The sequence below is a fragment of the Osmerus mordax genome, chromosome 2 (assembly GCF_038355195.1).
Source record: "Osmerus mordax isolate fOsmMor3 chromosome 2, fOsmMor3.pri, whole genome shotgun sequence".
NCBI lineage: Eukaryota > Metazoa > Chordata > Actinopteri > Osmeriformes > Osmeridae > Osmerus > Osmerus mordax.
Genome location: NC_090051.1, coordinates 15533273 through 15561003, shown reverse-complemented (window position 1 = coordinate 15561003; position 27731 = coordinate 15533273). Strand labels below are relative to the sequence as shown.

At 46.7% G+C, this 27731-nt stretch overlaps 3 protein-coding genes across 6 annotated transcripts; all 3 read right to left on the bottom strand.

Moving 5' to 3' along the window:
• Nucleotides 1-7: 7 nt before the first annotated feature.
• heg1 (heart development protein with EGF-like domains 1) lies at nt 8-8777 on the bottom strand. The gene is made up of 13 exons (XM_067261941.1): nt 8365-8777; nt 4136-6448; nt 3745-3858; nt 3460-3582; nt 3139-3242; nt 2972-3027; nt 2653-2813; nt 2279-2413; nt 2121-2163; nt 1961-1998; nt 1279-1366; nt 1013-1193; nt 8-814 (listed from the first exon to the last, which is right to left on the bottom strand). The coding sequence occupies exons 1-13, from the start codon at nt 8624-8626 to the stop codon at nt 671-673; spliced, it is 3762 nt and encodes a 1253-aa protein (XP_067118042.1). The 5' UTR covers nt 8627-8777; the 3' UTR covers nt 8-670.
• Nucleotides 8778-9018: 241 nt separating this feature from the next.
• On the bottom strand, nt 9019-20366 carry slc12a8 (solute carrier family 12 member 8). 4 transcript variants are annotated; one of them, XM_067255855.1, is made up of 15 exons: nt 19547-19756; nt 19322-19415; nt 18851-18997; nt 18522-18713; nt 18186-18417; nt 14614-14727; nt 14245-14332; nt 13960-14047; nt 13079-13225; nt 11728-12239; nt 11525-11688; nt 11303-11400; nt 11063-11180; nt 10295-10355; nt 9019-9533 (listed from the first exon to the last, which is right to left on the bottom strand). In XM_067255855.1, the coding sequence occupies exons 2-15, from the start codon at nt 19406-19408 to the stop codon at nt 9365-9367; spliced, it is 2217 nt and encodes a 738-aa protein (XP_067111956.1). In that variant the 5' UTR covers nt 19409-19415; nt 19547-19756; the 3' UTR covers nt 9019-9364. The 4 variants fall into 4 exon arrangements, with proteins under 4 accessions (XP_067111956.1, XP_067111939.1, XP_067111948.1 ...); XM_067255838.1 differs by lacking the exon at nt 19547-19756 and adding an exon at nt 20185-20366 and having other exon boundaries at nt 11525-12239; nt 19322-19474; XM_067255847.1 differs by lacking the exon at nt 19547-19756 and adding an exon at nt 20185-20366 and having other exon boundaries at nt 11525-12239.
• A 279-nt stretch (nt 20367-20645) lies between these two features.
• Nucleotides 20646-27673, bottom strand: znf148 (zinc finger protein 148). Its single transcript, XM_067261826.1, has 7 exons — nt 27563-27673; nt 26237-26572; nt 25804-25929; nt 25496-25619; nt 25318-25401; nt 25034-25152; nt 20646-24932 (listed from the first exon to the last, which is right to left on the bottom strand). The coding sequence occupies exons 2-7, from the start codon at nt 26546-26548 to the stop codon at nt 23310-23312; spliced, it is 2388 nt and encodes a 795-aa protein (XP_067117927.1). The 5' UTR covers nt 26549-26572; nt 27563-27673; the 3' UTR covers nt 20646-23309.
• Between the last annotated feature and the right edge of the window lie 58 nt (nt 27674-27731).

Below are 27731 nucleotides of genomic sequence, written 5' to 3'. Positions count from 1 at the left end.
TGCAGTGCAAGACTTTATTTAAATATAACATTTCCGACTAAAACGCCAGAATGAATACACCATTCATATACGAAGGAAGAAATGAATTACATAAAAGTATAATCTTAACTAAAATCGCAGACTAAACAGTACATGTTTACATACAAGCAATCAATCAAATCAGTTACATGGCACTGATAATGTAATTAATTCCCACACACAGGCTTTGAGTGACATGTCTATGTCTACATTAACCTTCAACATACATACCAAAGATTCCAACACACAGAATAAATTAACACAACTCTTCTGTCATATTTCAACAATTACCTGGTGAACAATCCTTCAACAATTTACTGGACTTTACTCACAGGCTTTGAATCTTCATTTGAACAAAATGTAAAATATTAAGACATTTCATCTATGTACAAATCACATCAGTGGCAAATAGTTATCAACAGACCAGACAGAAACTGACACACGCACGCGCATGCACACAATCCAAACGTGCGCACGCTTCGCTTTCACAAACAAACGGCCAGACAGACACTCAGTCGACTGCCCACCTGGACAGACAATGCAAATGTTCATGAAAGACCGATGCAAATGGTTCCCTCCATTCACGCATGTAGGCCTGGGAGTGACTGGCTGAAGGCAGATGGTGTGTGGGGGGGAGGGGGGGCGGAGTGAGCTAGAAGTAATCTCTCCGTCGTGAGTCATCACTAATGAAGGAGGGATTCCACTGAGCAGGATAGATACAGGAGTGGCGGGAGCCGGGCAGACCAGAGAAAGGGTACAGGCCGTTCCTCTCCAGGTCCGAGTTACGCAGAGCGGGCTGAAAGGCACGAGCGAGGGGTGAGCCAGAGCATGTGGTGAGGGGGAGAGAGCGGGGGGGGAAAGAGCAAGAGAGAGAGAGAAAGTATGTGTTGTGTATGTGTCCTTGTTCTAGTCAAAAAACAACAACCAATGGTGACTGAATGGGCTTACTAAGAGTAGCGGTGATTATTGGACTATGCATCGCCCCAGTACTTACTGAGTAGTATATATCGGTCATCTGCAGCAGGTTCTTGGTGCTGCCGTTCTCCTGCATCTCGATGGCCTCGCGGCCCCACTCCATGGACACTCTCGGGTTGCTCTTGGGAAACTCGGCGTAGGGAGACATCTGGAAATCTCCACTCTTGAAGATAATCTTGTTTATGTCGTTCTTGTCTTTCCTGTGACAAGATGAGAAGTTGTGATGTTATTGTTACGACGTGGTTGTCAAACCACGGTTGGTTTTGCCTGTCCCTGTACACTTACTTGCAGCAGGTGACAATGAGAGCAATGATGAGAATGAGGAGTAGAGCTCCCCCCGCTGGAGAAACGACCACAGCAATCAGCTTGTAAACTACAAACACAAGAAAAACACACGGTTCCCGAAAGGCTTATGAAACAACCAGGGCTGAGTTTCCCGATAACGATGGATCGTAGCAACGATCGAGCAAAATAATGAAATCATCGATATTTCTTACACGCGTTTCCCAAACATGCTCGTAAGGAGTAGGCTAATCTATCCGCTTTCAAGAGCTACGAATTTTCAAGAGACACTTTAGCTACGGTGTCTTTGGGAACGGCCCGTAAAACATAGGGAGTCAGGTGGCTGAGCGGTGAGGGAATCGGGCTAGTAATCCGAAGGTTGCCAGTTCGATTCCCGGTCAAGCCAACTGACGATGTGTCCTTGGGCAAGGCACTTCACCCTACTTGCCTCAGGGGAATGTCCCTTTACTTACTGTAAGTCGCTCTGGATAAGAGCGTCTGCTAAATGACTAAATGTAAATGTAATGTCAAACTAAGATTCGTCATACAATGGATTCTACGATAAACTTAAGCTTACGACGCTTTCGGGAAATGCAGCCAGGCCATTAAACACAGCCGAAACAGGAAAATTCAGGAAATCGCCGTTATCATTTGATAGGTTGATGATATATAAGGCTCCACTTACAGTTCCCACAGTTAAATCCTCCAAATCCAAATGTACACCTGAAAGTCCCAAACAATCAGACACAAAGTGGTGCTTTAGTACCAATCACGATATAGCACTGAGTGTATTTTGCCTTCGTGACTGGCACAGACACGGATGGGGAACCATTCTCAATGCTTACCGGACACACGTGCCATTTTCCAGTTTGCTGCCATCGCCACATTCTGTAACAATTAGCGATCGATCATCATCATACATCCGAAATCCATGTAGGAACTCCCATGTCATGACTTCTACCTCTGACCCCCAGGCCTCTAATCCCAAGCTCCAAGCTCTTACCTATACAGGACATGTCTCCGGGGTTGAGTTTAAAGTAGCCAGGTCGGCAGCGGCAGTACGCCGTCCCACTAGAGTCGGAGCAGTCGGAGCGCTCCGTGTCACACGGAACCTTCTGGGCCAGACACAGACTCTCCTCTGTCAAACAGAACGAGTTGAGGTCAGGGAGCCGGGCTTTAGAATGAACCACAATTCACATCAGGGAAGCAGAATTGTGAAATTGCATGTTTTTCCTTCACTTGATGAAGTCGTCTGGCTTCATATGGAATCGTGGATTCATTTAGAAAGGGAGTTTATGGGAACTCATGGTCACATGACATTACTTTTGCAGCCTGAGAATGTGTATGATCTACAACCGTGGGTGAGGGGAGGTGTACCGTGATAGGACAGCTGATGGTGGAGGACCAGTTGGCAGTGGGAGGAGGCGGAGCTACAGTTACTGAGGGTCTTCTGGATGCTGTGGTAGACCTGGGAGCTGGTGACCTCCGTGGAGGCGGAGAACATGTTGACAGCGGAGATGCGCAGGCCGTCCTCCTCTCTGGAACAAGAAAGCAGGGAGGGTGAGGCCAGGCAGAGAGCACACAGCGACGGCATGGCGTCTCCTGAAGATGGCTTGAGATCAGCACATGGCTAAAGGGTCTTGCGTGTGAAAACAGCGAACAGGGTTTTAGTTTGTGAGGGGAACTGCAAATGTACCTTTTACGTAGAGTGGAGCGGCTGTAACCGGGCAGTGTGGACAGGGAGGCATTGAGCTAGAAGGAGAAAAAAGCAGGAGCAAAGGGGGTCGTCACGTCCTGTCTCCTGGCCGTGCATTCCTCCAGAACGTTCAACGAAACACAACATCTGTGGACATCCTAGCCTACCAGCTGGAGGATCTCTCTCTGGATCTCATGCAGGGTGGTGCTCCTGGAGAGCAGGGGGTCAAAGCGGGGGTTGTTGACACGGAACGTCCCCAGGAATGTCTTGGCTGCAGAAGGACAAAAGGGCCCGAGGTTCAGCTAAATGACAGCTGCAGAATTCTCGATCAAACTGATTGCGATTGGCCAAACTGACTTCAGTCAGGAGACCGTGACCATTGGCGGCTCGGTTCAGCTTAGCAGGCCAGGCTAGGGCGGACAGCGTGTCCTTGATGTGGCCACTCGTACCAGCGACCCCGGGTTGGGGTGGCAGCCGTGTATACTCACCCCTGGTGCAGGTGCGTCCGTCCTCCAGGTCGAGCCCCAGGGGGCACTCACAGCTGAAGGAGCCCCGGGTGTTCACACACCTGGAGACCAGGGGGCACGGGTCATTCTGGCATTCGTCTACATCTGGACCAAACACACCCACACACAGACACACACACAGACACACACACACACAGAGGGGCACAGTGTACACACATTACCTGAAATGTAAATGGATTATTGAAATGCAGTCAAAATCCAAAGTGGATCCCCATGGTTCATGTTCCTGGTGTAACCTGAGCTTACCATCTCCGCAGGTCGGTCCACTCCACGCTTGCAGACAGTGGCATGTGAAGTCGGTCTGACCGTGGGTCACACACATCCCTCCATTCACGCAGGGGTTAGGAGAACATGCTCTGCCTGGAGGGGAACCACAAGTCAGCCCCATCGACCGAACAGGCTCGATTACCATACACATAAATACAATACCATACCCCCGAACTGTGTTAGTGTAGCCCGGTTGAGCTGAAACTTTTCAGATGATTTAATCTGTTTGTTTACAGGTCCATGTTCATTTACATGAATGTTCATGGAGCAGAACGTGGAACCATCTACACGAAATAATCTATCCTGACATACAACAGGAAGACGCAGACATTTGTCATCCCATTGTAAACGGATCCCACAGTCCACTGACCTGCTGTGGGTGTCGACCTGACGTCCATCCGAGCGGTGGTGACCCCCACCTCCGTGGTGCCCCTTTCGGTGTCCCTGCTTGTGCTCGTGGTGTGTGCTAGCGTGCTTCTGGTGGGGGTGGTCTTGATGCTAAAGGCTGTGGTGTGGTGGCTGTGGGTGGTGTGGTTGTCTGGAGTGGCGGTGGTGGTCTCCAGGTGCCTCAGGGTGGTGTCTGTTGGAGACTCCCCTGTGGAGGGCCTCTGGGTCTGAGTCTGCGTCTGGGTTCCACTGCCGCCTTGGTGCTGGGAGGTGGAGGCCGACGCCTGCTGGCCCAGGCTGGAGTCAGTGGTTGTGGAGGGGGTGGTGCGCTGGGTGTGGGCCTCCAAATGGGTGCTGCTACTAGGGGGCTCGACTGTCCAGGTGGTGACCAGAGGAGGGGTCGGGGTGGTTTCGGCAGCAGCCGTGGCCCTATGGGTTTCCTCATCCACCTCCGTGACCTGGGTCCTGTGTGTGGAGGCGCTGGGAGTAGTGGCCTGGGCCTCAGTAGCCAGTCCTAGCCTGGGGGTGTCTGAGGTGAAGGGGGGCTGACCAGACAAGAACCTGGACAGCGAGTCATCCACTGAGGTGACGACGTCTCTGCCCCTGGGTGGTGTGGTGGTCAGACCCAGCCTGGTTGTCTCCTCAACCCCGGCCGTCTGGGAGGTCATCCCTTCTGTCCTGCCCTGGCTCTGGGTGCCGAGATCCCCTGTGGAAGAGTGTGTGGAGGTCCCGATGCTGCTGGAGGAACTCCCACCCAGCTGGGTGGCGTTGGTGGGTCCATCCTCTGTCGAAGGGGCAGGGGGGGATGAGGACGAAGACACCTCATCCTCTGCTGGGGTGGTCCCGCCCCCTGAAGAGTGGCCGGGGTCTGTCGAGTCTTTCTGCCTCCTGGTGTTGTTGTCAAGCACGTCGAGAGGGGGCGTGGAGTTGGGCGAGTCCTCCTCAGAGGAAGTGGTGTTTTGCTCAGTGGTGCTAGGAGGCCCTGTCAGGGGGACTGTAGCTGGGGAGAGGCCAGGCCCCTCGGTCTCAGATGAGGAGTTAGCAGGGTCGTGGGACTGGGAAGTAGAGTCCAGACCATCAGCCTTGGTGTCGGCATGGTCCCGAGACCCTGTGACCCCGGCTATGAGCCCCCAGGAGGAAGACTGCGAGGGGTTTGAGTCTTCTGTATAGGTGGAGGTGCTGTTGGAGGTGACAGACAGCAGGGTCCTCTCCCCGGCCCGAGTGATGGTGGAAGAGATGTAGGTGCTTTCTGTGTGGACAGGTAGACCCACGGTCCTCACCTCATCACTGGCTGTGCGGACATACAGGCCGACAGTCCTCTCGTCTGTCCTCAACTCATCATTGTCTGTGTGGACATTTAGACCCACAGTCCTCATCTCTGTCCTCACCTCATCATTGTCTGTGTGGACATTTAGACCCACAGTCCTCACCTCATCATTGTCAGTGTTGACATTTAAACCCACAGTCCTCATCCTTGTCTTCACCTCCTCATTGTCAGTGTTGACATTTAGACCCACAGTCCTCATCCTTGTCTTCACCTCCTCATTGTCTGTGTGGACATTTAGACCCACAGTCCTCACCTCATCATTGTCTGTTTGGACAGAGAGACCCACAGTCCTCATCCTTGTCTTCACCTCATCATTGTCTGTGTGGGCAGATAGACCCACAGTCCTCACCTCATCATTGTCTGTGTGGACATTTAGACCCACAGTCCTCATCCTTGTCTTCACCTCCTCATTGTCAGTGTTGACATTTAGACCCACAGTCCTCATCCTTGTCTTCACCTCATCATTGTCAGTGTGGGCAGACAGACCCACAGTCCTCATCCTTGTCTTCACCTCATCATTGTCAGTGTGGGCAGACAGACCCACAGTCCTCATCCTTGTCTTCACCTCATCATTGTCAGTGTGGGCAGACAGACCCACAGTCCTCATCCTTGTCTTCACCTCATCATTGTCAGTGTGGGCAGACAGACCCACAGTCCTCATCCTTGTCTTCACCTCATCATTGTCAGTGTGGGCAGACAGACCCACAGTCCTCATCTCTGTGGAGTCCCCCAACATGAGTGTCGTGTCTGGGCCGTCCTGGGGCATCTGTTCCTGTGTCACCGCCCTGGATCTCCCTGGGAGGGCAGTGTAGGTGTCAGTGAGTGTGTCTGGGGTCTGGTCCTCCCACTGTGTGGTGGCTTCAGTGGTCCCCATCACAGTGGAGCTCAGAGGCTCAGTGGAGAGGATCATGCTTTCTTCTGGTGTCCAGCTGTCGCTCTTTAACGAGATGTGCATGTTCTGATCGGTGCCTTTGGAAACAAGGGTTTCAGAGATTATTTTCACTGAATAATCGGGTACCACTTTGTTTCATTACTTTGCGGAATATTTACAGTATTTGAGTTGCAGCAGGACTGCAGTATTTTTACATTTCGCACAATCTGCAGTGGGCCTATCCTACCACCAGAGAGCACCCACACTCTCTTGTCTCACACCACATGCAGAGAGAGAAAGAGCGAGCAAGAGAGGGAGAGAGAGAGAACGAGCGAGAGAGAGAGTGAGCTGTTGTCAGAAGTTGCTGCGGATGTAATGATTCTGGGTGGAGAACAATTGGCAGCCAAGCATGTCTACCCTAACAAAAGGCCTGGGCCCTAAATATGGAGGTGACTCTCTCCTCAGGGAATTAGCCGTTTCCTTCCTAAAGCTTATCAAGCAGAAGCCTGTGTTCAAATACTGTCACTGCAGGCATGGAGTTCACGTGGTGATTATAATATGATCCTGAATTGTTTGCCAGACACAGAATTTGATTTACTGAGTTTGCAAGTATACAACAGCTGTATATACTGTGCGAAAGTCTCTTACACTTTTTGTACAGCACTTTGTAGAGTCTTCTAAAGCAGTTGAAATCGTAAATATCAAAAATCAATCAAAAATATTTCATCCCCATTAATGTTAATTCAGCAACTGTTTCCTGTTTTCTCAACTTTGTAAATTACAATAACTAAGATTTCATCACAAAATCTGAATGGTGCCTACTTTAAGTCCATTTTCACAATACTGTCATCAAAAACAACAATACATTTACATTTAGTCATTTAGCAGACGCTCTTATCCAGAGCGACTTACAGTAAGTACAGGGACATTCTCCCCCGAGGCAAGTAGGGTGAAGTGCCTTGCCCAAGGACACAACGTCATTTGGCACGGCCGGGAATCGAACTGGCAACATTCAGATTACTAGCCCGCTTACCTAACCGCTCAGCCACCTGACTCCCAAGACAATAGACACTGCATTTGTTTTACATTCAATTTCAGAGGAGGCTCTTGGCTGTTAACAGCCCAACTGTCTGTGTGTGGCGCTCATGTAAGCATGGCCATTAGGACAGTTCCCACCTAGCACTTGAGAGAAACTACAGGCTGACTAAAGTTCCACCAGCCCTCCTAACACCTTGCTGCTGTAGGGGGCTGGGTAACAACCCTGGCAGGGAAGAGGATGTGTTGCTCTGCGTGGTGGGACAACATTCTGGCTGGAACACAGCAACAAATGGAGGGAAGAGTTCATCAAGACAACAGCCCGTAGAGAAAGGAATGGGAAAATAGGCCAAGCTCTCCACAGGCCTTTGATTAAATGCAGACTATAATGCAGTATTGGTCATCGCCATCAAATTTGGTTTATTTTCTGTATTGCAAAACCAACAATACTTCTGTGTCTCTCAGAATAGTGTGTTGTTCTGCACTAGATTGACTTCATGCTCTTCAGTAATGTGACCATTCTATGGCTCAAATATCTAATTTGAAGTAGCACATTCTACAACGTATTGGTGCATATCTCTTTCATTCATTCAAGTTGAGGCATAACATGAGCCTCTTGCTGTCACTGAGATGAAAAGATTAGAATGGTTTATGGACAGTCAAGTGTGTGATTTACTAAATTGAAATACTTGCCATGATAAATTTCACTTTCATACTATTAATGTACAGCAATTCCGTTGTAGTAGTGCTGCAAACCGAAGTCATTTTGAAGGTTGAGTTTACCCAACTCATTTCACCTTTATTAAGTCTTCACCTCCAAAGTATTTTAGATAATTATATGCGTACAGGATACAAGTTAAACATCTCTTCGAATGACAGAGGTAGGCTATTTAATGATATATTGTTGCCCCATTTGCAAACTATGCGTCCAAATTTATTATGACCAACACATCCTTTATCCATCAGCACTTTACCTTACCTAACTTTCTCTGTGTTTGTGGCTCATCAGTCCGTTGAAGACCTCTTGTAGTTATTAATTCCCTAAAATCTGTTCCGGTACTAAAAACATTCTTTGGCAGTGCCGTTACTTCTTTCGAGTTGGAAAAGTTGATTGAAAAGTGCCCTTCCGTCACCACCGTCCCCTCCATATCGCTGCTTTTAGTGTAAGTCCATGCATTTTGAGGTCCTGCCACGACCACCATAAAGAGACAGAGTACGATATTTAAGAAACACGTTTCCATGATGAAGTCCTGAAGAGGGTCGCTAGTATATCCCAAATCATGCGGGGTAAATCGACCAAGTCCACCATCGGAAACGGGGTCCCAGTTGAAACTTCTTATTGTAAATCATTCGGTTGAGCCATACCCACTGGAGGACGATGGCGGGTAATACGTTTTGAGTCGGCAAAGCGAGCTAGAAACAGAAGCCTGTTATCACATTCAAGGCGCCTGGCTCCTCCCACACATCCCAAGCGATAGTAGTTTCCACCCAATTCCGTTATTCAGAAAGAAGCCCACACATTGCAGAGACTGCCTGGTCAGACTGCTCGCACTGATTATTATACAAATCAATAGAATATGATAGTTTTGTTTATTCAAGACGTGTTTTAAGTTTCCTACATGCCTCAGCTAAAAGTTAGAATGTAACAATTGGCCACACAGGTGGATACAATTAAGACCCCTGCATAGAGTGAAGAGGTGCAAGGCCTTTAGGTTTAAATAGCACTACCTGGAAAAGGTGAAACTGAATAAAATAAATTATATCTTGTTTGAACATGCATTTTTTTTAATCATGTATAAACCATGCATATATGAATACAATAAATAAGTATCACTTTGGCAAGTGCTATAGAATATAAGTAAATGCCTTTCTAATTTGCTCCATGAAACATCTCTCCTACAGGGACCAGCTCAGCTTCAGATAATCAGCATTTGATCCTAGGTTTTGTGACCATGATGTCTGTGCTGCAAGGGAGTCCGTCACTTGAGCTGTGGGTGCACCATCCTACCAGGATCCATAAAGGAAGATTGGTGGTAACGGTCCCTGGAAGCAAAATCCCCGTTCTCCTCGGTCAACTGCTTGGTTTCCATGCCAACGCCAGACAGAGACGGTGTCACCACAATCTGGTCGCGGGGACGTGGCTCACCCCTGGATCAAGAGAGGAGAGAGCTCCGTCTCACCCAACTGCCAGCACCATCCTCCTCTTATGTACATATTGTTAGCTTGCTAGTTGTTATTCTTAGCTCAGGTTATTCTCAGTTGAATTAATTATTGTGAATTATTCAGTATTATAAAATTTAAAACAATCTTATTACACACACACACACACCATATACAGCATATTGTTGTTAAGTAGCTGATGAATTAGGCATTATTGTTACCAATTTAGAATATTTATTAGAGGTTTGGATAGGCCAATTGGGAATTGTCAAGAGGAGCAGGGCCAAATAATTCCAAAGTTCCTGTACTACAAATGGTAATAAACTTGCAAAGTGGTTAGAAATCTGTGACCGGGTCACAAATTTGAATGTGACAGTGATTTCACAAAGTAGGCCACCGTACAAACAGAGAGCAAGCATGCAGGATTTTTCCTCTTTGGGGACTGCTTTCTAATCCACATGACTTCACCTCAGACCACAAAGTAACTATGCAAAAAAGAAAGGCAACTATCTCCACAACCAACCAGCTCAATGAGTCTACCTCGTGGAACCAGCTCCACGGTGGTCAGATGACCTTTTCAAGGCACATGGTGCTCATGGTAAGGCAGGTCATGCTTAGGGATTTCGCTACTATATCCAGACTGCAGGAATGTGCTTCAAATATTACCTGAACATGTACAATGACTATACAGATTTGGGGCTGAACTGAAGGTCAACTTTGAGTCATTGTGTGATTGGATAGTTACTTACCTGCCAATGTGGTTGAGGGTGGACCTGAGCCATGTAAAGAGGCTGAAGCGAGCTGCAACTCCTGTTGGGAAAAACACACACACACACAAACACACACCCACGATAAGCACAAGAGTCATGCACACGAGTCATGCCAACCACAACATAAGATCACAATGTAGCATGTCATAGCGTCACAGGAAACCACCTCAACAGTTACGATATGACTGTTCCATGCGGTACATCTAAACTCACATATATTTAGAGTTGTGTGTGCATAGATGCATTTCTGCTTAAAAAGGGGTTAAGAAGTATGGCATAGTGCACAATGTGAACATACAAATAGGAATGCTGTGTCACTGACCACAGCACCTGTGTGACAAGTATCTCAGACGCAGAGGCTGTGAGTCAAGATTCTGATGTGCCAAGCATGCAGAGCATGCACTGTATTACACACAGTTGCAGAATCCGCTACTTAGCTATTCTAAACATCTGACAGAACAGCTGTGGAGCTCAGAGACTGACTGAGCTGAGGGCTGTGGAGCTCAGAGACTGACTGAGCTGAGGGCTGTGGAGCTCAGAGACTGACTGAGCTGAGGGCTCCAGAGCCCTGAGAGTTCTGACTGGGAGTTTATAACATGGCTGAGCCCATCATTAAAAATGGGAAAAGAATCATTGAAACCATACACTTGTCTCAAATAAACTATTACTACAGTATTATATAAAACATTGTGTATACACACACACACTGATAAATATGATAAGTGAGAGATTTGACCAGATATACACCTATGGGGAGTCCAGGGCTTGTTTTCCCAATGTAGAGAAAGAGAATCAGAGCAACTATTATGTTTGCCAAGGCGTACTCCCACTGGATAACAAACATAATGACCACGGAGCACAATGCCTGCACAAGGGAAACACAGTGTCAGCCATCAGAAACAAAACAACACACTTCATAATTAAAAGGATATCATCATAAACCAAAGTTATAAAAGCGTACAGATTGTGCTACTGCTTGTAACTTACACCGATCAAAGCAAACCAATGGTTGCAGAACTTGGCATAGAATGAATCAGGCATAGGTTTGATCTCTGACCCCTGGCATTCTGGCTCAGTCCTGGCAGCTGCATATTTGGGAGAGTAACAAAGTTGGACAATGTATCAAGGAAAACCCCCCCGCCTCTTGATCGAATAAGAAAACTATGTAAATGTATTGATGTAATTGTGAAACAGTGGGGAAGGGCTCACGAGTGGTATGGATCTGACTGTACAGACCAGGCGGATGATCTGGCTCCTCGGAACTCTGACTGGGACTTCTTTTGACGCGTCTCTTCTCTGCGATGTCCGGCCCCGAAGCCTCTGCCAGGCTTCCCTGGGGAGCTCCGTCCTCCCTGGGCAGCAGAGCCGGGTCCTGGGGAGCTCCGTCCTCCCTGGGCAGCAGAGCCGGGTCCATCTTCTCCCTTCTCTCATCCGGGGAAGTCTTGCCGTCCAGATCGAGGCCAAAACTATCCATCAACGTCTGCTTGGCAGCAGCCTTTGTTCTCTTGCTCTTCCCCCTCGGCTCTCCGTTCCAAGTCCCATTCTCAGACTCTACAGGCCTTTCAGTAGGGAGGGGGAAGATCTGGTCCATGTCTCGAGTGAACTCCAGCAGGGTTCCCTTGCCTCGGCTCCCCCTGCCCCCCTCTGTCCCGTAGCCTGGGTGGGTGACCTCGAGCAGGGGTTTGTCGATCTGTTTGAGGGGGGAGAGACTGTTCATTTTGGCCAGGCCAGGGCTTCTCTCCTTGGCTTGGAGGTCGTAGGTCATGACCATGCTGAAGTAGGAATAGTCTATGAAGCTGTAGGTGAGCATGAAGTTGATGGTGACAATGGACGCCAAGATGTTGACTTGGCCAATAAAGATGAAGGCCATGGTCAGTAGGCTGGTTAGACAGATGGCCGCCACCGGGGTCTTGTTAGGGCCTTTCTGTATTACAGTCAGGAATTAGGGCAGAGACATAGACAGGGAGGGAGCGTTTGAAGTAAGATTTCCCAAGCACACACACAAATCCCTAAAATAACGGAAAGTATCGCAAATTCATTCGAGGAGCTGAATTCAACGGAGGCCAAAAGGGCGTTTAAAAATGGCCGTCACGGTGTTGGCCGAGCACAGCTCTGAACTGCTGCCGGTCCCTCCAAGCTGGCAGAGCTCCACAACAACCTGGCCCAGCCCAAGCCTCCCTTCCTGCGTTTGTTCCAAGGGCTTTGATTCGGGGGCGAGATGTCTAGGGCCGGCCTGCAGAGGGAGGTCAGACAGTGCAGTAGGGCGTGTGGGTCCCAGCGAGGAAGGGGGGGGGGGGGGGTTGTGGGGGGTCAGGATGCGAGTGTGCAGGGTTTTCACTCGTTGATTTGAACTCTGAGGGTTCCGAGGCCTCTCTCTCGTCTCCTCTGCTCTGTGGAGTCCTCGCTCTGTGGCTCTATAATTAGGCTCTTTTCTCACCATTTCCCATTGAGTCTACCCCACCACACCCCCCGGCCAAGCCAGACAGATTGTTACATGGTTACATAAAGTTTCCATTTATGAGGGAGAAGAAACAGTATGTGTTAGCTCTGATTAGTGAAAAGTAAAGGGGAGTAAGACACTGAGAACTACTGTTCAGTAATCTGTGGAGTGCGCATGGTTGTGGCAATTATACAAATTAGGTGTTGGGGAAAAGCCTATGGCTAATTACAGACGGTTAGAGAGCTAGTCGTTTTCCATCACCACAAATTCGAGAATGACTACTGCGTTCTAGACTCATTCTACCCATGTCCACCTTGCCTCACCCCTTGTCCCAGGAAGGCCAGGGCAGGGATGACCCTCTCCTGGGCAATAACCTGGAGGATCCTGGGTGCTCCGTACAGGCCGCCCATGCAGGAAGCCAGGGAGGAGATGTAGAGGCCCAGCAGGAACAGGAAACCCACCAAGGAGACCTAGGAACAAAACAAACATGGGAAAGGAGAGTTTAGAGGGCTCCACCCTGCTCAGTTCCGCTCAGCCCACTCTTAGGAAAATAGGTTGAGACAAAAGTAGAGCAAATGTACAATACAATAGCTTGAAAGGAACTCCAAAATAACTAATTACTGAAGGATTTCAAAAGTAATGTCTTCACTGTTGTTCACGCAGTACTATGTTACTGATACTGTACAGTAGTTAGTACATCAAGGTTGAGTAATTTGGTGTCAGGCAGACATTCTATTGGCATACAGTGGGCCCACCCAGTATGGCTTCAGACAGCTGAAATGCATCCTCTGTCCAGAGAGTAAACTCAAACCCTCAGTGCCCCTACCCTCCCTCCAAGGAGGGTATGAAGGACAGCTGTGTGTGTGTGTGTGTGTGGGCGTGTATGTGTGTGTGTATGGGGGCAGAGGGTATGACCTCAGCTGGAGAGGAGTTTTATTTCTCATTCATGGCAGCTGCACAAATGAACATCGTGTTACTTTGTAAAACAAGCGATCCTCTCTCATTGGAAGTAGTGTTATGATGTGGAAAAAACATCGGTAGTCTTGAAGTGGTACTGTGTGTGACCTGCATGAAACTAAATGATGAACACTGCAGCTTTCAGTCTGAAAGGAAAGTAACCGCATTCAGGGGAACTCCTGTGTGTGGGAAAAGCCCTGTGAAATGAGGACACCGCACTTTGAAACTAGCGATGGAAAGAGTTTACCTTTTCCGCTATTAAGAAGTCGTAGCGAAGCGCTTCTCTGGTGCAGATGGCTCCAAGCAGAAACACAAAGACCAGATACAGGAACCACCTGTGGACCCCAACAGTGTACTGTAAGCCACAACATTAGGAGATATCTCGGAGACACAAACACACGCCTCACATTTAATAGCAGTATGATGTAACAGCACCAGGTGGATGGTGTATTCAGAGTGTGCATATACAGCAGTTAGGGGGTATAGGGGGGGGAGTGTATGTTTTAAAATGTAGGAGTAGCAGGTTATGTACGATGTGAAGACGGCTGCCAGTGTTCCCACTGGGATATTATGCTCAGGTCTCTGTAGATCAGCGCTCATGTTGAAGCCCGCCATCACACCTATGGTACAGAACACACCGGAACAGCAGGCCGGGAGCTGTTAAGAGCCGTCAGTCACAGAGGCGTCCACTCACAACCCTAACAGAATTATTAAGTCCAAGGAGTCCATTAAAAACGGTGCACTGCAACTACTTCCCTTCAGGCTAATCATGGCTGTCCTTTGTGCAACCTTCTCACAGTGAGCAGGGGGATGCATGTTAAGGTAGATGATATCATGCTTTTGGCGAAGTGAGAGAACATTTGAAAGTACAGCTAAGTTTGCAGGGGATGGGTCAGCTGACCTGTGGCCGCGGGGAAGAAGACGCCAAACACGGTGAAGAAGCCTTCTCCTGCGGTGTAGTCTGGCAGGCTGTTGCTCCGCAGCAGTTCCTCAGAGTACCCGACGAAACCATGCTCTGAGGCAACACACACACACACACAAACACTCAGACGTCAAATTCAATGTTGTGTATCATACCGAAAATGCCCCCCTTAAATCTGAACAGTGAGACATTCAGAGCCCTTCAGACAGACGGGCCTACAGTCACAGTATGGAGCCTGCTGCGATGCCCACCGCAGTCCATCCCGACAGCCACAGCCCCTTATGTAACTGTTCAGCCGCCGCATCCGCCTCGATGCATGCAATCAGAGGGGCCGTGGCCTGCTCCTCGGGAACACATGCCAAGTTCAATAGTGCTACAGCTCTGTGGGTCTGGCTGGGGGAGAGTGGGCTGGCCGGACTCTGAACCGGACCACGGGTGTGCTCACAAACACTGGAGGCCTCCGATGTTTTCTCTCCAAACAGGCGCTGGGAGATGTTACCCTGGTGCTGGACAACACTGATTAGTTCACACCCAGAGGTTCTGAAGATTCCTGCAGGACATGGCGTTGGAACCGTCACCACGAGGGTTTCAGGTCTCATACGGCATCACTGAACATGACCCAGAAGCTAGGAGAGCGCATGATGGACAGTCCAGCTAGGACTTATATCCAGTACAACCAACAGATATGATAATAGATACGCTTAACGCAATGGTTTATGTATTTCTCAGGGACTTAGTTGTACTGCTGGCGGTCCATTCCTCAGCAGAGGTCAGAGGGTTTGGAAGGCGTGCAGGGAGACTGTTCTGTGCTGCTGGGGATATGGGTTTAATCCAAAGGGTCAAATCTGACGGGCCCGCCTATGTCAGAACATGAACCATTTCCCTCTTGGTTATCTTGCGATGGGAAAGAATGCATTCTTCTAGATTAATGACATGTTTATCCAAAAGGAAGTCACCACCCTTTTCAGAAGCTCAGCCGCTTCCAAGTCTGAGTGAAAAAGAACAGAAAGAAAAGGGGAGAGAGACTGCAGAGGCCTGTCTGTGTTTGTGGTGTCTGACGAGGAGAGAAAGAGAGAGAATGAGTGAATGAGAGATGCCCATGTTTTCCCATTATCTTGTTTTTAATTGCCACAGTGCTCAAACACACTGCTGTTGTCCCATTTTCCACAGACCGATCTGAGACAAATACTGTGCAGAATTAAAGCTCTAGATAAACATACTGTACGGGGTACGTTCGTTGTACCGAAGAAATGTGTAGAGTTCAAGGTCTACAGAGTTAAGTTAGGACTATAGGATAATCTAAAGTCTGTCATGTGACCCAGTGAGACCACCCTTTATCCAAACAATAATAAAGTGGCCACAGTGGGCCCCTGCCCAAGGCTTCCCACCCTTAATATAACATCCAGCTCCAACACCAGTTAAGGTTGGGGCCCAGCTTCACCTCCAATAATCCCCTTCCCCACTCTGACCAAGGGACAACAACAAAAAACGACCTGAAAACAGATATGGTGTCAATATCTTACACTGTATCACAGTGTCAATATCTATCATTCATCACCAACCACTTTCTCTCTCTGTGACTGCCCTGTTTGGACCAGTAAACAGGGATGAGAGAGAGGGACAGAAGGAAGTAGGAGTAACTAGACAGAACGGGTCTACACACACCGCTCAAAAGTCACCTCTGCAGGCCTCTTTCTTCCATGGAAGGATCTGGAAGCTTTACACTTAACACTGACAAAGGAAGTGATCTGACCTCCACTAGCACCACAGGGTGGGATAACGAGGAGGCCACCAGAGACAGCCTCAGATCTGGTTCCGGTCTTTTCTCTCTGTCATTGTCCAAAAATGTGGGTGAGTCCGGTTAACACCCCAAACCCCAGGCCGTGAAGTTTAATGACGGCTTCCTGCATGATCTCGAAATCAGTGTCAATGAGAGGCGTGCTGAACACCACACAGAACCTTTAAGATTACAAGATTATCTCCAACACACAACCTTAAAGTCCTTGTGATAAAACTGAAGAAATGCACTACAGAGAACGCAACACAAATATAAAATATTTGAATGCACCTCATGTTTGAAATCTCCATAACGGATTATATCCTGCTCTACCTGAGACCACACTATTCCAGGAAAGACTTGTCCGAATAAATCACCAAAGAGTTACCAGAGAATGGGGAGGGAAGACAGATTCCTCTACAAATCAAACGAGGACTCACGAAATGTAATCGCACCCTTAAGTCCTCCCCAAACCTCCACTGTGTTACCAGACGTTTCAAAGAAAACGAATAACACGGCAAGACAGAGATATTTGGGACGTAACTCAGACACCGTCATACCCATCCCACTCCAAAGTCAAGCTTCTACCCTTAAGTGCAGTATGTGATCCAGCTGGCCTTCGCAGTCTGATTAAAAGCGTTATCATAAACACATCTGCACGGCAGCTCCTGGTTCCCGCCGCCGCTGGCAGGTAACCAGGGCGTACGGCGGAGCAGCACGGCGCCCAGGCAGGCTGGGCTCGGGGACCCGGTGGCGTGCGGCCAACCATGAGGTCACCTCGGCACAGCAGCTCTTAATTTGAAAAACCTGGTGCAATCCACGGGCTCCTTATTTCGAACCCGCAAAACACCGGGCTTTGCCAGCTGTAAGGTGTGTGTGTGTGTGTGTGTGTCTGTGTGTCTGTGTGTCTGTGTGTCTGTGTGTCTGTGTGTCTGTGTGTCTGTGTGTCTGTGTGTCTGTAGGAAAGAGAGGTAGTGGTGAGGAGGAGCAGCCTGAAGTGTGTGTGTGTGTGTGCGTGTGTGTCTGTGTGAGAGAGAGATAGATTTAGAGATAGAGAGAGATGTAGAGAAGAGAAAATAGATTTACAGAGAGTGTGTGAGGCATAGCCACTTGGATATCAGCTTCCCGAGTCAGCCTCCTCCGTTTTGTTCATTTCGCAAGCGTTCCTTGTGGTTTGTCGGGAGAAAGGCACAGCCCTTCTGGAGCACTGCTCTTCCTACTGGATAGGAAGTTGATAATCAGTGAGAACAGGAAGAGCTGGGATCAACTTCCTGACGACCATAGAAATAATACATTCTGGCTGCATCAGGGAAAAAAAACATTTGTAACAAAGACTTGTCTTTGTTGAGGGGAACTTTGAGGGTCATTCCTCTGTAATTTAAGAATATGTTTAGTTAAGTATCTCACCATTCCAGTACAGTTTTTGTGTTGTAAAAACTGTTAACTTGTGTTAAATGCATCCAGTACACCAAAAATGTGTTCCAACATACATAGATTGAAGGCAAACACAGTTACATTTAAAGAGCACTAAAAGACTTGTTCAGAGCCTTAGTATAAATTAGTCTTCAAAATGGAGTCAATTATACACCTATGCATTACCAAACCAAGGAAATCTGTGGAAAACAGCACGATGAAATGAAAGACATATTAGCCTATGGCACAGTGACATCTACTGGAGAAAGCAGTCCATTGACATTTACAGTAACTGCTGTGGTTTGAATAAAAAAGGCACAACATAGAATTCACAAATCTTTTAAGTCTCTCAAGCACACACCTGGATCAAGGTGGGTGAAGGTCCCGATTACAAAGTCCAGCGTGGAGATGGCCAGCACGGCAAGTAGCAGCAGCTGCAGGCGGACGATCCACTTGACCCCCGCCAGGTTGATCCCTAGCAGAGCCAGCAGGACGGAGACCGAGATGCCCCGCACCACCCACTCACTCTGCAGGGTCAGCAGCTCGGCGATGGACTCGGAGAAGCCTGTGATGTACATGGCCCCAGCCACACACTGGGATCAAACATGGATTAGAGTTACACACAAATTGAGAGTGAGAGAGTGAGAGTGAGAGAGAGAGAGAAAATAACGATGCATTTATTGATAATCTAACTCACCTGGCCAAACACATAGAGCAGGCCCACTGTCCCTCCGGTTCTGCCCCCCAGGGTAGTAGAGATCATGGAGTACACTCCCCCACTGCCTACTGCGCAGCGCTCACAAACACCTACACCAGACATCACCGTCACCAGGGCAACAAGAACCACCACAGACACCAGGAGCATACCAAGCCACACACCCGTGTTTCCCTGTGAGGGAAAATGCAAAACACACAAAACATATTTAAGAGAAGCCAGGCAACGTACAGAGGAGTCACCTGCACATGGACACATCATAGTTCAGACGACTACACACTGCATATGGACGCTTGGATAGTGAAGCTCACCACTAGCCAGCCAGTTCGTAAGAACAGCACCACACCAAATATGTTGATCATACAGGTTGTAAAGACTCCATCCCAGGTACCGAAGAGGACTGGCTCCCAAACGAATAGCTTCACCCTCCACCATGGTTGAGAGTGCCGCTGGGACCGCTGTGGATCCGAGTGAAACATAGTACCATTGTATTAACTGTGAACAGCGGTATCTCAGATACTTTCTCAAATCTGATGATCTGACACTCCTCGTTTCACATCAACAGAGGAATTTTTGGCGCGTTTATTCTTTTTTTTTTTCCTCATTCGATTTGACATTTTATTTATTTATCAGACACTTTTACCCCAAGCGTTATAAGCCCACACATTGTACAACAATAAAATAACAATGTCTTCAGTGCAACATGTAAATAATTTTGTAGGTGCATTCTGGATTGCAAATCATTAGGAAGTACCATCCAAAAGGACGAAAACAAAATAAACCTGTGCGTCCTCATGGAAGAGATCCTGGACATGGGGAGTTTGGATCTCAGCCTCCGCAGCCTTTAGGAGCTCCATCCCATCCTCCATGTGTGGCCTGAGGACAGTCCAGCAGAATGTGACCTCCTCCACTGGGTCATTTGTGACTTATCACAACTGGACCACATGCATCAAACATAAAACAAGAAACATGACCCTAGTGCTAGACACTGTTTAACAGATACTCACCTTCAGCAAGGTGAAAATGGTTTGAAGCTATTCATTAACTTAACAAAACATTGTCACTGAACTGCTTGAGCCAGATGATATAAACTGTCTTTCGGGTTTGATTTACACTTTAGCGAACCACAGTTCAACTAAAACAGCGTTTTACCATTGGTAACGATACATAATCTTCTGTCTTTACAAATCACAAAGGGGTAAGTCCTACCCTCCCTGGAGTCAAACATAGGTGTGCCAACTAAACACTGACACCCGGATGCACCGGGTGCAACAATGCGCTCATTGATTACATAGCAGCACGCGCCTACACCAAGGTAAAGAAGAGAGCGAATAGATAAGGACGGAGACTAGAGAAAAAGATCGGAACCAATCGATTGGCATTTATTTATAATCAGATTACGATTAGCTAAATGTGAGTAGGTATACACGTATTCTATCTGCCTGAGATTTGTGTGAGGAATTATTTCCATTGTAGCCAATACCTCCTGAACAAATTCCCGGAATCTAAATAAAACCTTATTTTATTTGTTGACTGATCATAATAATCGATCTCATGTGGGCAATATGGTCACAATTCCGCTTAAACAGATTTTGCCACCCAAACAACCATAATAAAACAATTATGACAGGTAAATTAGACCTACCTTGTTAAGAACGAGAAGCCATGATACACTTCCGATTAAACAAATTAGTTTGTTATTCCTCCTTTCTCTCTTACATCCCTTCTTTTTCTCGTTCTACTGTACCATCCTATTTTCTATTATAGGGTCGAAAACACGACCATTGTTAGTCCTATGATTAATCTGCTGGTAACTTTTAATAGCCAATTTCCTCAGTTCACAACGCGACGTGGTCATCAAACGTCAGCAAGTAAATGTTTGTTTGGCCAATACTGAGCAAGGTGTGTTGCAGTGTGCTACAGCCATCTGAACACGGTGTTAGTTTTGGCTAACCTTCAAGCCAACATCAGCACAAAACATGCAGGTTAAATTTAACCGAAAACTTTCTTCCACAAATAATACGGATGCAATCCAAACATTTCTCTCCAACTAGAATGACTTTTTAAGGCCTATCAGTCAAGAACATTTGACAACAGTGAGAATAATTATTTATTTGGAAGGACATAACACACAACAATCAAAACAACTATTTGAATCAGATATCCTTTACAAATCATAATATATTGCATAACTAATATTACTTTACTGAAATTAATCTGCTACAATTAAAGCCGCACATTACATTACTGTTTCTATAGAACAAGTTCACTCAATCCAGATACCATGCAAATCAACCTTGTCATCTTGCTAGAGATAAATCACCTCTGTGAAATGGCATACTTGAGTAATCCACACTTTGACAGTTAATTTGGTATTTCCTTCTCAGATTGATCAATAAAATATCTGAGTACAAACTCAAGACTCTAGAAGGAAAACGTCCATATTTGCCACAGCTCATCATATCATGAATCAAACTATTATATACCAAATGAGGGCTGCAAGAATGACTGCATATGACATACTTAAAAGCTTAAAGCAACATTATGTTTCAAAAATAGAACGTTTTTATCAAAAGGTTTTAACATTTACACATTTTCTCACACAAATGAAACAATATTATTTCCCACCACCCAGCTTATACAAGGACACTTATGGCCAGTTTATGGAAAAAGGTTACTTTGATAAATGGGTTGCTTTTCCTAGACCAATTTACAACAGAAATCTTCAGGTCACATGGTATGATGCTCTGATCAAACAGACAGCTCACATGACCAGACTGGTTAACCGGGCTGGTGGCCTGGTGCTTCCCATTTCAAACATAAACAAGACCTTATACTAGGATTCACATTAAAATATAACACAAAGTTAACTGAGGATCGAGGCAGATGCCTTCAAAAATGTGCTTTTGAAAGTACTTTTACTGGAATGGGTTGATTATCTGATACTTAGTTACAGACACTACAACGAGGACGTTCATTACAATAATAATCCAATTTTTCCAAATTGATGGTGTAATAACCACTTTTCAATTGCATCCTAAAATCACATGATCAATTGTTAATATTTTATGAAGGGTAAGGTGCCAGTGATTCATCAAAGTGATAGACTGAATTAATTTACCATTTCTGCAGTCAAATTACTGGGAAATCCATCAAATGTATGACAGAAACATCATGGTGACATTAACCAGTATCATATTGAAAAACTATGTTAAGAATGTGCACTCTGATAGCAAAAAGCATCCATAAAGCATCTTGGACAAGCCCCCTTGTCTTAAACGTAGCAGTGTTTCTCAAAACAGAAAAAGCACTAAGTGGCAATACACACCTTATTTACAGCAAAGTCTTTTTCTACATTCTAAGGGTAAAAGGGAATGTTCACAAAGGAAGTGTAGTTTTAGTTCAGAATGAGCGTTGTGTATGTCCGTGATTGTCCGTTGAAATGTAACAAGTGAAGGGCAGAGGAATCTGCTGTAGATGTCAAAAACAATCTAACCTAGGTTCTATTAACTTGTACACTATGTAGAGTAAATACTAAGTGGGCAGTTCAGCTTTTGTGACAACTACAGATATTCCTCTGTGATGAACAGAGTGTACAGTCTTTAAGTGCATGCAACATATTAGTAGGCCATGATGAAAACCTATTATAAATTGAGACAAAAAGTATAAGTGCATGAACTCAATACCATCTGATACTGCTTTGACACGCTTCAAGTCCTTTGTGCAAACCTAACTAAAACAAATAAGCGTGACAATAAAAGTAATGGAAATTGTTTATAGACAAGGATTTGTCTTAGCAATTGTGAGAACTCAATGCAATTCAATCACAATTGCTAATTGCTTGAATTTTCCAGCCAATGCAATCAGTTGAGGATTCCACAGCATCAACCAAAAAAATCAGCTTTTGTTTTTTACATGCACTTGAGAAACACCTGCTTTAAGGTGGCTGCTAAGTAACAATAAGAATAAAGTGACTTCTAAATTAAGACAAATTAATTGTCATGATTACAACATAAGGCATACACAATACAATTTTTACTCCAATCACAGAGCGGGGCAATATGTTGGTAAAAAAAAAGCATGTTTGGCAAAGGGATCATTGCCAAATTGAGATTCATTTCATATACACTTTCTCGAGGAGAATACCAGCCTGCATATCAAAAGAGGCCATGGCATCTCTGGGCAAAATATAATTTAGCAGCAAGAAAAGGTTTAAAACAATTTCATAATTGTTCTACAGTCTATTCGATTAGCTCTAAGGACATTGTTTCTATATTTGAGTCTCCCACCAGGAAAGGGGAATTTAACATGATTAATATAAAAGGTTTAGAAACTAAATAAAAGCACAGTATGAAAGGACAATGACCATGGGGATTAGGAGGACTACTTAACGTTTTAGCATTGTACTTTGGTTGCTTGTGTCTTCATGTACATTCTGTTAAACCTTTGGGCTTTTTACAAAATAATTCCCATTTGAATTTAGATTGATCGATCTGTGAAAAATGCTTTCATCTCAAAGCCACTCGCCGCTATATATTGTCACAATGTTTTCCATTTAACAGATGCTTTTATCCAAAGCACAGAAGGAGATTTGAACCCGGGACCTAATGATCTGCCGACAAATGCTCTGACACTGAGCTACACCCATTACCCACAATGCTTTGAGCAACATCCACCTTTGTGGCGTAACCTGTTTTGGCGGAACAGTGGACATGGATGTATAAAGTGCCACACGAATGATTACAAAAATAACGTCTGTTGGGTTTGCCCTCATCCAAATGTCTGACTTGGTGTAGCATCGGGAGAAGCGTTCAGTTGAGACCTTGTATCAGTAACACTACCTAAGGGGAACTCTGAGAAGTCTGTGCCGTGGCCTCTCAGACTGACTTGTCCGTTGGCAATAGTAAACTGGGAAGAGGAGGCTCCGGACCGCGACGTCTGGAAGTGAGATCGGAAATTCTGATCAAAGGTGCTTTGAAAAGTCTGAAGCATGCTTTGGGATTCCCCCTTCTTGGAGGACGAAACCTGTTCCAGGAAGTCTTCCGTCGGGGACACTGCAGTGGGCGTCGTCTCGTCCCCCGAGAAGGAGAATGAGTGCTGGGAGTCCCCGACGAGGAGCCCAAAATGAGGCTTCTCTAAAGTGGACCTCAGGGGAGAGCTCATCCCTGACTTGAACCTGCTAGGGGAGGGGAACTGCTTCTCAGTGGAAAACAAAGGCTGTCCGGAAAGACTGGGGCTCTCCGTGACAAAGTTAAGACTCTGACTGCTTAGATAGCTATCGTTCTGGCTGGTCCTCTCCAGCGCTTGCTGGAGGAACTTGGAGTACTCGTGCAAAAGGCTGGCCTTCTCTGAGGGAGGAGGGGGCTGCTGGCTGCCAGGCCCCAGGCTCTCCACAGGGCTGCTCTCCGACACGTCAGAGGAGTTGATGGATATGCTGGATGTCACCTCGGTGTCAGCCACGCTGAAGGAGATGTCCTGCTGCCCGTTGGCCTTGTTGGAGTAATGGTCTAACAGGGACTGGAGGACCTCGTCTGGGAGAACATTCTTGTCATGGGCTGACTTGATCTCCACGCTGAGGGGCTGGGGCTCAAGGATAGTGGCTGGGACCGTCTCGTCAATGACTGTGGCTACCGCGGCCTGCGTGACCGAGGGCTGGGCCGAGATGCTGCTGACATTGAGAGCGTAGTCCCGGCTGTGGTTTGTCACGGCCGCCTGAAGGTACCTCTTCTTCTTGAGGAACTGCATAGCGTCGTCGTAGTTTGTGCTGCTCGTTGCCGGTTTGGCCTGCCCTCCCTGGAGCGTGTCCACCGGCTCCAGGTCATGGTTGCTCTCCACCTCCAAAATGCCTTGCTTGTCCACGATTTCAAAGGTGTACCTGGTGACTTTGTTCTCTTCAAAGGAGGACAAGGGAGACAAGCTCGAGGGCGGCTCGGAGGGCTGTTTGAGGCTCCTCTTAGGGACCTTTTTCAGAACCAGTTTAGGCGGATGGATCTCCCCCGACGAGGCTTCTCCGCCCCGGTGTCGGTTGTCGGGCGAGTCTGGGAGCTCCACTGAATAATCGGTGATGACATACTCATCTTTGACCTTCGAGGAAACGGCGTAGAGAGGTAGACACTCGATCTTGTTCGGCCTCTCCTCCGCCTTCTCTTCCGTGCCAACAACGGTGACTCTGTGAACCTCCATTTGGGCGGCTGGCGCCGAGCTGTGCGACTTGTCGGAGGACTTCTGCCGCTTTTTCTTCGGCAGCATGCACTCTTTAGCAGGAAAGGATAAGCCCAGGGATTCTGAGTTGCGTAGGAGTCCCTCCTTCACTGCTGCCTTGTGGGCCTTCCTCTCCTTGCTTTCATGGCACATGCGCCTATGCTTTAAGACCCGGTCTGTCCTGGAAAAGTACTGTGGAGTGTGCAAATGTACAGTGATACGAAATAAATATCAGACTCGATGCAAGGAAAACCCCCTTTAAAAATGCGTGTTTCTCTCAGAGGTGCACCCACCTGGTGGCAGTAGTCACACTGATATGGCTTCTCTCCACTGTGGGTCCTCTTGTGCCTTTCCATATGGTACTTTTGAATGAACCTCATGCCACATTCTTCACAACGAAAGGGCTTCTCGCCTGGAGATGATGGAGACAAAAACAGAGACGTAGATGTGCTCTTCAATGAACTGTGTACACTGAGCACCACAAGGTCGATCATCAAGACGTTTCCTCCCCTGTGACTCAGTGTCACACTGCATGCATGATCACACTGCACGCAGAGCAGAAGGGGCGGCCTCTTACCAGTGTGGATCTTCTCGTGTCTTTGAAGAAGATATTTCTGAATGAAGCGCATATCACATTGACTACATTGGAATGGTTTTTCACCTGGAACAAGGGATGACAGAGGTACATAGAACTGATTTCAGTCAAGGTTTTTTGGGGGTGTGAGAGAGCGAGTGAGAGCGGGAGAAATCCTTACCAGTGTGGATGAAGACATGTCTTTGTAGGTGGTAATTGGTGCGGAAGGCTGCGTTGCAGTGTCCACACACGTGACACTTCGGACTCTGGAGACCTAATGACCCGTCATCATTGATGGTGAGAATCTATAACACAGCAAACACATAACCAATTACGAGATGATAGCAATCCAGAAGTTAACGCTAAATGACAATTGGCCTAATGTAGGGTGTTGCGAGTTGTCAGCTCGTGGCATCGAAAAATAACCACCGCCGTCGCAACGCCGCTTCGATATCTTTGTTACGACTGTGTGAGTGTTGTGATGATGACCTTAGCAGGGGAACGCTGTTTCCTCTTCTTCTTCTTGTGGCACTCGCCGAGTTCCCTGACCTGCTTCCTGTCCTTCTTCGACTGCATGAGCGCCTCAGGCAGCTTCATCTCCTGCTTGATGCTCAACTGCCAAACATACAATCATATGGAGAGCTTTTCAACTGATTGCAGACTTGACCTGATTGGAATTGATACCATTCCTCACACTGGCAGCTCCATGGGTAGATGATTAGGCATCCCATTGTTTGAAAAGGCTACCTACCTAATTCATCAGTTGACAATTATTTCAGTTGCAAATACTGGCCTAGCAATCTCTTGATGGACAATAGTTGATTAAAGAGATAATAAATATGGTGAAATGTTTGTTGATACTGTCTATACATGTCCATCATTTTGCCTCTGGACCTTTTACTATGTGGCTTCCCTGACTCACCGGCATGTGAACCGTGCATGGCATCTTGTGTAAGAATCTCTGAGGGAAATGTCCTCCCTCCTCTCTATTATTCTTCACGGTCTCCTCCTGCACCATCAGTTCATCAGGGGGGATGAGGTTGTGTGAGACCAGAGAGCCCCCAGTAAGATCTTCGTCATCATCTTCATCATCCTCGGCCAGCAATGGGTGGTTGGCTAGACCACGCTCACCAATGGTCATCACCACCAAACTCCCACTCCCTAACCCCACCCTTCCGTCCACCCCTCCACTGCACTTAAGCAGCATCCCTTCTAACTTGTCGTCCATGTTCATCTTAATGTACAAGGACCTGAGTAGCTATATGAAACAAACAAGAGACACGAATAACGTTGTTAGGGTTGGCACACAAAGTTATACAGCTCAATTACACCCATCCTTTTTTCTTGTCACTGATATGGGTTAGATAACGTCTAGGCAAAAAAATATATATAATAATTACATAATCATTTTAACTTCCTTAACTACCTTTCTACCATTCGATAAGTGTTGTCTAGCAAAAGCACCACTTTCCGCAACTTGCTTGAGTGGGGAGATTTTAGGGTTATTTATTAGATTATTAGCTAGTTTGACTGCATTACACATTACATTTACATTTAGTCATTTACACGTAACTGAAATTGATTACACTCTTTTACATCTGTACATCTAACTCTAGCAAGAAGCTTTAATGTACTTCCTTGCAGTGGTAGTAAGTTTGCAATGTTGCAAGTTAGCTCGTGCTAGCAAGCTAGTCTAGCTACTGTAGTTAAACTAACAAACCCAATCGAAATTGGCTACCTAGTCAGTTAGCTACGTTAGCAAGCTAGCTATAATGAAGAACTATTGATTAACTAGTCGTGCAACAGTAGTCACTAGCTCATCATAGCTAGTGTAGCTCATAACTAGCTAGTTAGCTACACAAGTAGCGGACTAGCTAACGGAGCCAGCTAGTCTGGTTTAAAAGCTAGCTAGCAACCAAGCGAAATACGTTCGTAGGCCTGTAGAGCCGGGTTCCGATTATTTCCTGGAATGAAGGCGACGCATGGAGCGTTCCACAATTACATGTAAATCAATACAATATTCACGGTTTTACTACAGTCATCAATACATATCTAATACACACCATAAACAATTTCCCAAAATATAACTTTTCGTTGCACAATTGATACCCTCTCATAAACTTAGATTAAGGTGTTCAGTCCCAGCAGATAGACGGAACCCGTAGGAAGCTGATGCACATAGGTTTCTGATCGCACGCGGAATTGAGGAAGAACATGTTATCAATTTTGCGGTTGATATTTCCCTTACCTATCTGGGTGTTTTATCAGCTAAAGCCGTTTAGCTGTCATGGTTTATAGTCGATAGACTCTCCACTGTGTGATCGGCGAATGACAGACACAACATTGCATCTGGATGCCAATAATGAAGCTCTCGCAGGTTTCTGTGCATAATGCAGGTACCTGTCGCTATCTAGTGT

Bases quoted from the DNA above. Each gene is read 5' to 3' on its own strand.
- znf148 (XM_067261826.1), bottom strand. From the start codon at position 26,548: ATGAACATGGACGACAAGTTAGAAGGGATGCTGCTTAAGTGCAGTGGA. The intron at 25,930-26,236 runs GTGAGTCAGGGA...TATGTTTGGCAG, and splicing joins CATGCACGGTTCACATGCCG to TTGAGCATCAAGCAGGAGAT. The intron at 25,620-25,803 runs GTCATCATCACA...GCTGTGTTATAG, and splicing joins AACAGCGTTCCCCTGCTAAG to ATTCTCACCATCAATGATGA.
- heg1 (XM_067261941.1), bottom strand. From the start codon at position 8,626: ATGGAAACGTGTTTCTTAAATATCGTACTCTGTCTCTTTATGGTGGTC. The intron at 2,164-2,278 runs GTAAGAGCTTGG...TAATTGTTACAG, and splicing joins CGGAGACATGTCCTGTATAG to AATGTGGCGATGGCAGCAAA. The intron at 1,999-2,120 runs GTAAGCATTGAG...TGGGACTTTCAG, and splicing joins GAAAATGGCACGTGTGTCCG to GTGTACATTTGGATTTGGAG.
- slc12a8 (XM_067255838.1), bottom strand. From the start codon at position 19,408: ATGGAGGATGGGATGGAGCTCCTAAAGGCTGCGGAGGCTGAGATCCAA. The intron at 12,240-13,078 runs GTGAGGCAAGGT...ACTGTAATACAG, and splicing joins TGGCCTTCCTGGGACAAGGG to AAAGGCCCTAACAAGACCCC. The intron at 9,534-10,294 runs GTAAGTAACTAT...CTCTTGATCCAG, and splicing joins ACCCTCAACCACATTGGCAG to GGGTGAGCCACGTCCCCGCG.